Source organism: Leucopleurus acutus (assembly GCF_964270905.1).
Source record: "Leucopleurus acutus genome assembly, chromosome: 2".
Lineage (NCBI taxonomy): Eukaryota > Metazoa > Chordata > Mammalia > Artiodactyla > Delphinidae > Leucopleurus > Leucopleurus acutus.
Window position 1 is genome coordinate 126,177,972 of NC_139143.1, and position 12,834 is coordinate 126,190,805.

General features: G+C 37.1%; 1 protein-coding gene across 1 annotated transcript in view; it reads left to right on the forward strand.

Moving 5' to 3' along the window:
- Positions 1-2,488: 2,488 nt before the first annotated feature.
- Positions 2,489-12,834, forward strand: part of PIGK (phosphatidylinositol glycan anchor biosynthesis class K) — a 143,963-nt gene continuing 133,617 nt past the window's right edge. The window contains exons 1-2 of the mRNA XM_082863410.1: positions 2,489-2,792; positions 6,182-6,235. Of these exons, the coding sequence (XP_082719536.1) occupies positions 2,700-2,792; positions 6,182-6,235 (147 nt within the window). The 5' untranslated portion in view covers positions 2,489-2,699. The remainder of the gene's footprint in view (positions 2,793-6,181; positions 6,236-12,834) is intronic.

Below are 12,834 nucleotides of genomic sequence, written 5' to 3' on the forward strand. Positions count from 1 at the left end.
AACATAATGATTTGATATATGCATATACTGCAAAATGACTGCCACAATAAGTCTGGTTAACATCCATCATCACATAGTAACAATTTTTTTCTTGTGATGAAAACTTAAAAAAAAAATTAATTAATTATTTTTTGGCTGTGTTGGGTTTTCGTTGCTGCGTGTGGGCTTTCTCTAGTTGCGGCGAGCGGGGGGCTACTCTTCCCGGGCTTCTCATTGCGGTGGTTTCTCTAGTTGTGGAGCAAGGGGTCTAGGCACCTGGGCTCAGTAGTTGTGGGGATCCCCGCGGGGGATGCGGGTTCAATCTTGGTCGGGGAACTGGGATCCCACAGGCTGTGGGGCAACTGAGCCTGTGAGCTGCAGCTATTGAGCCCATGCCACAACTAGGGAGCCTGTGTGCTCCAACTACAGAGCCCATGTGCTCTGGAGTCTGTGCACCACAACTAGAGAGAAGCTTGCTCACCACAACTAGAGAGAAGCCCGCACCCTGCAATGAAAGACCATGTGCTATACCTAAGACCTGACCCAGCCAAAAATATAAATAAATAAATAAATATTTTTTTAAAAAAACATGGTTCTGGCCCCAAACGACACCTATTTTAATTGAAGAGAACAGAGTCTAGAAATATTCTATTTCTTATAAGAATTTAATACAAGAGATATCATGAGTCAATAAGAAAGGTAAGCATTATGTAGAAAATTATACTGGATAATTAAATACCAATTTTGATAAAAGTACTGGTAGATCATTATAGCAATGGCTCCCACAGAATCATGTCTCCCTGTTTCTACATCCTTGTGTCTCTGGGTGTGGACACACCACAAAGTTTTGGGTGGTTTGTTATGCAGCAGTACTCAACATATTAAAACATCTTATAGAATATACCAAAATATATTCCAGACAGTTGAAGAGTTAAATATAAAATTAAAAGAAAATAAAATTTTGGTCTGAGACCTAAATGAACTTGAGGCATTCAGGTACAAGACATGGTGGTAGTGTGCTAACTTTCTTATCTTCACAAGGGAAAGCCTGAAATTTGACTACCTAACATTAAAGATATCACAAAGTGCAAAAGCAAGAGAAACAAAATGGAAAGAGAGACGAGACTGGGAAAGCAAGAGCATAAAATATGGCTAGGGTCAATGTCACTTCTTTATAAAGATATCGTTCAAACTCATATGTAAAACAAAGCTATGAACATATAATTTACATCAGAGGACGTACAGATATTTTATAAAACAAGACATCAGATCTTGATAGTAATTAAAGAATTAGAAGTACAACAACCTTGAGGTAACATTTTATCCCAAGGAATTTAGAAAAAAATGGTATAATTTGGTCTTAGGTTGTGTATTTTTTTTTTTTAATATGTATTTATTTATTTACTTGGCTGTGCCGGGTCTTAGTTGTGGCGGGCTCTTAGTTGTGGCATGTGGGATCTAGTTCCCTGACCAGGGATCGAACCCAGGCCCCCTGCAATGGGAGTGAGGAGTCTCAACCACTGGACCACCAGGGAAGTCCTTAGGTTGTGTATTTTGATGGCACTGTAGATCTGTACACTTTGGAGAGAAACATCATTCATAGCCACTAAAACTTTTGTATCCTTTGACTCAACATTCCTACTCCAGGAAAATTATCCAAAGAAAGTAATTCGCAAGTGTAAAAAAGCCAATACCCAAAGATACTCTTTACAATATTATTTTAATAGTAAACCGTTGAGACTTTGTATTGCCCCAGAAAAGAGCAATTACTTTGGCTGAGGCATAAGAATTCCATGTTACCATTAAATGTTAAATTTATGAAGATTTGGAAGCAGCATAAACACGTTAACGTCATGCTAGATGCAAAGCAGAATTTAAATGCATATAACGAACATAATGGAATAAATACACATGATCTTATTAAATCCTCAGACTCTGAGATGTCTTAGCTCTATAATTACAGAAGAAACAAAAATTTCACTAATTTCTCCTGGTTCATACTTTTAATAGGTAATAGACCCCAAGCCTGTTAGCTGAAGCACTCACCCATCTTTTCATTTGTAATTGATCCAATTACTCATCTTTTTGTGCCCCAAAGCTTACTCTTCCCACCACATCATGCTTCATATAGTCAAAGTAGTGGCAGTCCGACACGAAAAAGGAAATAATTTCTTAAAGTTTATGGGTTCACACGTTTTTCTCTCTCACCTTTCAAAAAAGTTTTAAAATGTTACATCCATTTTACGATATAAAAATAAAAAATGTAGGGCTTCCCTGGTGGCGCAGTGGTTGAGAGTCCGCCTGCCGATGCAGGGGACACGGGTTCGTGCCCCGGTCCGGGAAGATCCCACATGCCGCGGAGCGGCTAGGTCCGTGAGCCATGGCCATTGAGCCTGCGCGTCCGGAGCCTGTGCTCCGCTACGGGAGAGGCCACAACAGTGAGAGGCCCACGCACCAAAAAAAAAAAAAAAAAAAAAAAAAAAAATCAAAAATGTAGTCAAAGATAAAGTACTCAAGTCCTTCATCTACTGTGCCCCAGTTACCCGGGAAACTCAAGGTCTACGGAAGCGCGGGCTTCTAAAGGCGGGCGAGGGGCCAGGAGGCGGGGCAGGCGTCGCAAAGAAAAAAAAACCAAAACAAAAGTACGCAAAACCCTGCCCCGCGCTGCTTTACGGCACTCGCTCCGCCCCTCCAGGTGCGTGAGTCTGAAGCCGGCAAACATGGCCGACACCTGTTTTCTCGGCCAGGGTTTCTTTACCCTGGTAGGGTTATTGCTCTTGCCCTTCGGCAGCTTGGCCGCTAGTCAGATCGAGGTAGGAGTCAGGCCCTCTGAGCGACAGGGCCCTGGGGGGACAGCTGTGGCCTGGCTGTCAGCGCCCAGCAGATGCCGATACACAGCCGCCGAGGGAAGCCTTCTGGAGTCACCCACCAGCCTCTTCCTAGGCTGACTGGGCTGTGGGGAGGGTGTCGCAGGGGACGGGATAGGACAGTGTCCGTCTGTTTCAGCCTTTTAAAACGGTGAATGAAAAGAATCAAGTCCTGGGCGGCGGGGGAGGGCCTGATCCTTTGCTCCGACGAGCGTGCAGTCCCTAGCTGGTGAAAGGTCAGCGCATGAGTGCCGCACCTACTTTTCCCTGCTACCAAACTATAACGCTCTCCTTTAATAGGAGTCATATGGATACGGTGTTTTATTTTTGGCTCACACTACGTTCTGGCGCGTTACAAAGCTTTTACTATCCCCTGTACTCTGACAATACCTTCGTCCAGTTCTGCAGCCTACATCTCTAGCATCATTTTTCAGAATATCCAGCTGGCTTAGGGGCCCAGATAGTCAGCAGACAGTTGAAACTTTGTGTCCAAAGTTTTATATTCTGCCTACCCCACCTCCTGTGGGGTTGCTTCTAAGCTAGAAACCTAGGGTTTTTAAAAATTAACTCCTCTCTTTATTTCACATTTTAATCATCACTAAATTCTATGTTCTGAACGTTTAAAATTGCTTTCACCTGTCCAGTTCGACTGGCTTAATGCAGGCCCTGGTCATTTCTTGCTTAGATTATTGCAATAACTTTATCTTTTTTCCTCTAGGCTTCCAAACTCCCTTACTTTAGTCTTCATCAGATGTAAACCTGATCAGATTATTCTTCTGATTGAATCTTTTCAGTATTTTTTTCATTACATACAGAATAGAGTCTAAACATCATGATCTGGTCTCTAAGCAGAGACTTTTCCATTCTTCATATAGGACCCCATTCTCCCCACCATCTAAGACCTTGAGCTTAGACCAGCGGCTCAAAACTTTTTGAATACACATCCCTACCAGTTAAAAAGAGAGCATGCACTCCCTCTTTCTATTCATGAATTATTGCTAATTTATATATTCAGTATTTATAAAGCATATTGTTTAGATAATGTAAACTTAAATAGAAGTTCTATTTTCCTTATTTAGTGGGTTATCTTGTATACTTCATTTTGGATACCATTACTCTTTTTTGTAGTTACACAGTTGTGCTTTTTTACATTACCATATTTCATTCCTCCAGTTTCTTCTGTTTGCTTATTTACTAAATGCAGTAAAAGCTAACCTCTGTAGAATCTTTCCCTATCCTTTACTTTTGCCTTTACTGTTGTAATTTGTGCACTTAGCTAGTATAGCACTCGTCTCTTATAACCCATGTATTCTTTGTACTCTATTATTACATCATCTTTCACTTAGAGGACAATAGCTGCCTAATTGGTCTGGCTCAAGTCATTCTTTTTTCTTTCCAGTCTGTTCTCCAAGCTGCAGCCCGAGTAACTTTTAAATATGCAAATCTGATCATGTCACCCGTATATACCTTAATGCTGCTTTAAGGATAAAGAACTAAATCTTGATTATGACCCATAAACAAGGCCTTGCATTCTTTGGCTCCTGCCTACACCTCCAGTTCTCTCTCCCGCTCTCTCTTTTTCAAACTTCTAGTTGTGCTAATCTTTCAGTTTCTAGAAATTTTTAAGCTTCCTTCTTCCATTTGGGCTCATGTTCCCTCTGTCTGGAATTATCTTCCCTCTTCTCATCTTTTGGATCCTAACCAAATGTCACTTCTCTAGAGAAACGTTCCCTGACATCCCTGCCTGCCCTTCCCCCTCCCATTCCCTGATCAGGTTAGGTCCCCCTATTATACTCTTTTATGATACTGTATATCTTACCTTTATAGAATTTGTAGTTTGTCCTTATCTGCTTAATGTATGTCTATCAAATTGGACAGTAACCTCTTTGGAGGCAAGTACTAGCACTATTTTTGCCCATCATTGTATTCTGAGCACTGAACAGGGACTGGCACATGGTACCCAATGAATGTGATGAATGAATGAACGTTACATAGTAGTGTAATGTGTTTGCATGCTTGTCTTCTTTATTGAACTCTGGGATTCTTGAGAGAAAGCAGCATGTTTTTTAGTGACTTTTTTGCATCCCTGTACATTACATGGTACCTGGCACATAATAGGTGCTCCACTGTGTGTAGAATGAATGAATAACTTTGCAGTGTCTATATTGTCTAAACAATCACAAAGGAGTTTTGCCATCTCAATTTTTTCACTGAAGTCTTAATGATCTGAGGATTTTGGAGCTGGAAGGGACATTAGAGGTTATCGGGTCAACTCCCATTTATACGTGAGGAAAATCAAGTCTACAGAGCTAAATGATTTAACCCCATTCTCACAGTCAGATCTTCAAATTCCTAAACCACTATAGCACATTGCTTTCTTTAGCATCTATGCAGCTGTTGAGAAAGTTTAAAAAGAAATATATATATATATGGCGCACGCACACACACACACACACATATATGATGCACACACACTGAGTGAATTTTTTATTTCATTCTTTCTGAAATTTTCTTGCCAGCTGAAAATTAAAACAGCTAATATTTGTTATACAATTACTATGTTCTAGTCACCATTCCTACATTCTGTGAGTCAGGTAATGTTATCATTTTATAGGTGGGGAAAAGGAAGTACAAAGAAATTAAGCAGCTTTCTTAAGTTTATACAGCTAGTAAGTAGTAGGTCCAGATTTGAATCCAGGCAGTCTGACTGTTCTAGTAATTAATACTGTTTAGGGGCAGATCTGAAATCATTATGGTTTATATTCACTATTATTTTAATATATAATAAAAAGTCATGTTCATTAGGTGTCTGGATGGTATTGGATGCTGAGGTTTTTAATGTTCCATGATGGTAAATATAATTCAGACTTTAACAGATTAGCAAAATGGTACATGGAAGTATGCTAGAGAATGTGTTTAATCACATATATTGGTGAGTTAAAATAAAATAATAAGAAGCACTCAGCACAGAGTAGGAGCGAATATTGAATGAAATTTCAGCAGGAAGGGTATTAATATATGTGAATCAAGAAATGAAATGTCATTCACAATTTGAAGATTGAATAGAAAATGAGAAGCATGAGGAAGCACTGACTGCATTTGAGATAAAATGTTTTAAAACAAAAATCCCCTCTTACAGTAGCCTCCTGCTCCCCCCAAATAAAACTATTTTGTCTTTCATAAGGTCAGATACTAGAATATTTATAAACTTGCATAATGATGGCTTACTGTTATTACAACTGTAAAAACTCCGTGAATCGTAACTGTCCTTTATCAGTCTTTATTCTGGGAAATGTGACTTTCTTTTAAGCTTTTTGCTATTATTTGACTAATAGGATCAAGCGGAACAGTTCTTCAGAAGTGGCCATACAAACAACTGGGCGGTTTTGGTAAGTGTATTCTATAAAGGTATACCTCGTTGTTTACATTAGATGTGTATCTGAGAAATTTTGTGTGAATCAAATTCTTGAAAATAATTTATATCTTATAACAGAAATTATTTTCATTTGGCTATATTTTAAATTGATCACATCAACTAATAATATCCTTTGTCTTCAGTGTGTCTGTCAAGGGGTGATGTGTAAATACATGGAAAAATAAATTAGGGATCCTATTGTGAAAGGGAGCATTTTATAAAGTGTAGAGTTATTTTAATGATGGAAACTGGTAATTGTATTTCTTATCTGTAATATTTGTTTATAGATACTCTCTACTTTGGCTATTTTGTTTTTATTTTTTAATTATTTTTTTCTGTTTACAAAAATAAATGGTCATTGTAGAAAATTCAAGTTACACAGAAAAGTTTAGAAGACAAATTAATTTTATGTTACTGTGATTAAATAGAATAGCAACGTGGGTTCATGACTCATTTTCTTGTTCTTAGGAATAAAAACCTTTTATATGCTACTGCCTCGTAAGAGATTTTATGAAGGAATTGAACAAAAGCTGCTCATGATAAGGAGATGGGTTTTCAGTGACCACTTAAATTGGGGAAAACTATGAGGAGGCGGGCCATGATCCACCAATTTGAGAAGATAACTTGCTCTATAGGAAACTAAGGGCACTTCCAATTAGTCTCGCTATAGGAATTCTTAAAAGAGGGAATAACTGCCTATGTGCGACAGCTAATTGCCAAAGGGCTCATCTTTTAGAATAGGAGCCTATTAGCTTATACTACACACACATTGAAGTCTTCCTTGTTCTGGGAAACCTTTAACTGAGCCCCTCTCTAATCTCAGCAACCTAGGTCTCAGATGAGAAATAGAAGGTGAAAAAGAATTACTTCTGAGTATTTGACAACTGCAGTTTTCATGTTTTGTGCAATATTTTACACATTAACTCTTAGTAGAGTGAGACTTCAATAAATTGTACTTTCTTAAGTGGAAAATTATGAAATTTGACCGGGGCCAAGTTGAAAGTATAAAACATACATTTCTTTAAATGTTACGTAGTTCAAATTAAAGAAAAAAAAATATATGTTTTTCCTCCCAGTTTGAATTAATTTTAATCTTGACTAGATGATCAGAGGTAAATGAAATGCCCCTTCGCTCTTGTAATATTATTGAGAAAACTTGCCACCAGAGGGAGATAGAAGGAAAGTCAGATTCTATTTTAGTTTCAGGATCTGCTTTGAATAAAACATTTTTGTCTCTGTTTAATAAAAAATGTTACAAAGATAATCCATACTCATGGTTAAAAAAAATAATACTGATGGGTAGTGATTTTGTTTCTAGCTTTTTGGTTTTGATTTTTGCTAATGTAGGCAATATTATAGTGAAAGTCCTTGAACACATATTTTTACATGCTTATATGAGCTAAATAAAAAAATAAGTACATTTTCAAACTTGATATATGTTGCAAATTACCCTCTTAGAAGATTTATATTAGTTCACATTCCCATAAATAGGATATGAGTGTTTTGTCCTCATATCTATAGTATTTGCCCTCATACTATTGGCAAGGGTATTGTTATACCCTTGCCAATAGTACGAATTGTCAGACTTTTGGATACTTATCAATTTATGTTTTTTTTAAATTGTTGTATAACTACTTTACAATGTTGTGTTAGTTTCTGCTGTACAACGAAGTGAATCAGCTATATGTATACACATATGCCCTCCCACTTGAACATCCCTTCCTCCAACACCCATCCGACCCATCTAGGTCATCACAGAGCACCAAGCTAAGCTCCCTGTGCTATACAGCAGGTTCCCACTAGCTAGCTATTTTACACATGATAGTGTATATATGTCAATCCTAATCTCCCAATTCATCCCACCCTCCCTTTCCCCCCGTGTCCACACATCCGTTCTCTACATCTGCGTCTCTATTCCTGCCCTGCAAATAGGTTCATCTGTACCATTTTTCTAGATTCCACATATATGCGTTAATATATGATACTTGTTTTTCTCTTTCTGACTTACTTCACTCTGTGACAGACTCTAGGTCCATCCACCTCACTACAGATGACTCAATTTCGTTTCTTTTTATGGCTAAGATTCCATTGTATATATGTGCCACATCTTCTTTTTCCATTCATCTGTCTATGGCTATTGTAAATAGTGCTGCAATGAACATTGTGGTACATGACTATTTCTGAATTATGATTTTCTCAGGGTATATGCCCGGTAGTGGGATTGCTGGGTCATATGGTAGTTCTATTTTTAGTTTTTTAAGGAACCACCATACTGTTCTCCATAGTGGCTGTATCAATTTACATTCCCACCAACAGTGCAAGAGGATTCGCTTTTCTCCACACCCTCTCCAGCATTTATTGTTTGTAGATGTTTTGATGATGGCCATTCTGACCGGTGTGAGGTGATACCTCATTGTAGTTTTGATTTGCATTTCTCTCATAATTAGTGATGTTGAGCATCTTTTCATGTGCTTCTTGGCCACCTGTATGTCTTCTTTGGAGAAATGTCTACGTAGGTCTTCTGCCCATTTTTATATTGGGTTGTTTGTTTTTTTGATATTGAGCTGCATGAGTTGTTTGTAAATTTTCGAGATTAATCCTTTGTCGGTTGCTTTGATTGCAAATATTTTCTCCCATTCTGAGGGTTGTCTTTTTGTCTTGTTTGTGGTTTCCTTTGCTGTGCAAAAACTTTTAAGTTTCATTAGGTCCCATTTGTTTATTTTTGTTTTTATTTCCATTTCTCTAGGAGGTGGGTCAAAAAGGATCTTGCTGTGATTTATGTCATAGAGTATTTTAACCATGTTTTCCTCTAAGAGTTTTATAGTGTCAAATCTTACATTTAGGTCTTTAATCCATTTTGAGTTTATTTTTGTGTATGGTATTAGGTAGTGTTCTAATTTCATTCTTTTACATGTAGCTGTCCAGTTTTCCCAGCACCACTTATGAAGAGACTGTCTTTTCTCCATTGTATATTCTTGCCTCCTTTGTCATAGATTAGGTGACCATAGGTGCATGGGTTTATCTCTGGGTTTTCTATCCTGTACCATTGATCTATATTTCTGTTTTTGTGCCAGTACCATACTATCTTGATTACTGTAGATTTGTAGTATAGTCTGAAGTCAGGGTGCTTGATTCCTCCAGCTCCATTTTTCTTTCTCAAGATTGCTTTGGCTATTTTGGGTCTTTTGTGTTTCCATACAAATTGTAAAATTTTTTGTTCTAATTCTGTGAAAAATGCCATTGGTAATTTGATAGGGATTGCACTGAATCTGTAGATTGCTTTGGGTAGTATAGTCATTTTCACAATATTGATTATTCCAATCCAAGAACATGGTATATCTCTTCATCTGTTTTTGTCATCTTTGGTTTCTTTCATCAGTGTTTTATATTTTTCTGAGTACAGGGCTTTTGCCTCCTTAGGTAGGTTTATGCCTAGGTATTTTATTCTTTTTATTGTGATGGTAAATGGGATAGTTTCCATAATTTCTCTTTCTGATCTTTCATTGTTAGTGTATAGGAATGCAGGATATTTCTGTGCATTAATTTTGCATCCTGCAACTTTACCAAATTCACTGATTAGCTCTAGTGGTTTTCTGGTGGCATCTTTGTGATTTTCTATGTATAGTATCATGTCATCTGCAAACAGTGACAGTTTTCCTTCTTCTTTTCCAATTTATATTCCTTTTATTTCTTTTCCTTCTCTGACTGCCATGCCTAGGACTTCCAAAACTATGTTGAATAATAGTGGTGAGAGTGGACATCCTTGTCTTTTTCCTGATCTTAGAGCAGATGCTTTCAGTTTTTCACCATTGAGAATGATCTTTACTGTGGGTTTGTCATATATGGCCTTTATTATGTTGAGGTAGGTTCCCTCTGTGCCCACTTTCTGGAGAGTTTTTATCATAAATGGGTGTTGAATTTTTTCAAAAGATTTTTCTGCATCTATTGAGATGATCATTTGGTTTTATTCTTTAATTTGTTAATATGGTGTATCACATTGGTTGATTTACCTATATTGAAGAATCCTTGCATCCCTGGGATAAATCCCAGTTGATCATGGTGTATGATCCTTTTAATATGTTGTTGGATTCTGTTTGCTAGTATTTTGTTGAGGTTTTTGCATCTATGTTCATCAGTGATATTGGTGTGTAATTTTCTTTCTTTGTGATGTCTTTGTCTGGTTTTGGTATCAGGGTGATGGTGGCCTCATAGAACTTGTTTGGGAGTGTTCCTCCCTCTGCAATTTTTTGGAAGAGTTTGAGAAGGATAGGTGTCAGCTCTTCTCTAAATGTTTGATAGAATTCACCTGTGAAGTCATCTGGTCCTGGACTTTTTTTGTTGGAAGATTTTTAATTACATTTTCAATTTCATTACTTGTGATTGGTCTATTTATATTTTCTGTTTCTTTCTGGTTCAGTCTCTGGAGATTGTGCTTTTCTAAGAATTTGTCCATTTCTTCCAGGTTGTCCATTTTATTGGCATATAGTTGCTTGTAGTAATGTCTCACGATCCTTTGTATTTTTGCAGTGTCAGTTGTAATTTCTTCTTTTCCGTTTCCAATTTTATTGATTTGAATCCTCTTCCTTTTTTTCTTGATGAGTCTGGCTAAAGGTTTATCAATTTTGTTTATCTTGTCAAAGAACCAACTTTTAGTTTTATTTATCTTTGCTATTGTTTTCTTCACTTCTATTTTATTTAGTTCTTATGTGATCTCTATGATTTCTTTCCTTCTACTACCTTTGGGATTTATTTTGTTCTTCTTTCCCAAGTTGCTTTAGGTATAAGGTTAGATTGTTTATTTGAGATTTTTCTTGTTTCTTGTAGTGAGATTGAATTGCTATAAATTTCCCTCTTAGAACTGCTTTTGCTGCATCCCATAGGTTTTGGGTCCTCGTGTTTTCGCAGTTATTTGTTTCTATGTATTTTCTGATTTCCTCTTTGATTCCTCAGTGATCTCTTGGTTATTTAGTAGCGTATTGTTTAGCCTCCATGTGTTTGTGTTTTTAACAGTTTTTTTTCCTGCAATTAATTTCTAATCTCATAGCCTTGTGGTCAGAAAAGATGCTTGATACTATTTCAGTTTTCTTAAATTTACTGAGGCTTCATTTGTTACCCAAGATGCAGTCTATCCTGGAGAATGTTCTGTGTGCATTTGAGAAGAAATTGTATTCTGCTGCTTTTGGGTGGAATGTCATATAAATATCAATTAAGTCTGTCTGGTCTGTTGCATCATTTAAAGCTTCTGTTTCCTTATTTATTTTCTGTCTGGATGATCTGTCCATTGGTGTAAGTGGGGTGTTAAAGTCCCCCACTATTATTGTGTTAGTATTGATTTCCCCTTTTATGGCTGTTAGCATCTGCCTTATGTACTGAGTTGCTCCTATGTTGGGTGCATAAATATTTATAATTATATCTTCTTGGATTGATCCCTTGATCATTATGTAATGTCCTTCCTTATCTCTTGTAACAGTCTTTATTTTAAAGTCTGTTTTATCTGATATGAGTATTGCTACTCCAGCTTTCTTTTGGTTTCCATTTGTATGGAATATCTTTTTCCATCCCCTCACTTTCAGTCTGTATGTGTCCCTAGGTGTGAGGTGGGTCTCTTGTAGAGACATATATATGGGTCTTGTTTTTGTATCCATTCAGCCAGTCTGTGTCTTTTGGTTGGAGCATTTAATCCATTTACATTCAAGGTAGTTATTGATATGTATGTTACTATTACCATTTTCTTGTTTTGGTTTGTTTGTGGGTCTTTTTCTTCTCTCGTGTTTCCTGCCTAAAGAAGTTCCTTTAGCAGTTGTTGTAAAGCTGGTTTGGTGGTGCTGAATTCTCTTAGCTTTTGCTTGTCTGTGTAGCTTTTTATTTCTCCATCGAATCTGAATGAGATCCTTGCTGGGTAGAGTAATCTTGATGGTAGGTTTTTCCCTTTCATCACTTTAAATATGTCCTGCCACTCCCTTCTGGTCTGCAGAATTTCTGCTGAAAAATCATCTGATAACTTTATGGGGATTCCCTTGTATGTTATTTGTTGCTTTTCCCTTCCTGCTTTTAATATTTTTTCTTTGAATTTAATTTTTTTTAGTTTAATATGTGTCTCGATGTGTTTCTCCTTGGGTTTTTATTGTCTGGGACTCACTGTGCTTCCTGAACTTGGGTGGCTATTTCCTTTCCCATGTTAGGGAAGTTTTCAACTATAATCTCTTCAAATATTTTCTCAGAGCTTTCTCTTTGTCTTCTTCTTGGACCCCTATATTTCGACTCTTGATGCATTTAATGTTGTCCCAGAAGTCTCTGAGACTGTCCTCATTTCTTTTCATTCTTTTTTCTTTATTCTGCTCCTTGGCAGTTATTGCCACCATTCTATCTTCCAGCTCACTTATTTGTTCTGCTTCAATTATTCTGCTATTGATTCCTTCTAGTGTATTTTTCATTTCAGTGATTGTGTTGTTCATCACTGTTTGTTCTTTAGTTCTTCTAGGTCCTTGTTAAACATTTCTTGTATTTTCTTAATCCGTGCCATCATTCTGTTTCTGAGATTTTGGATCATCTTTACTATCATTACACTGAATT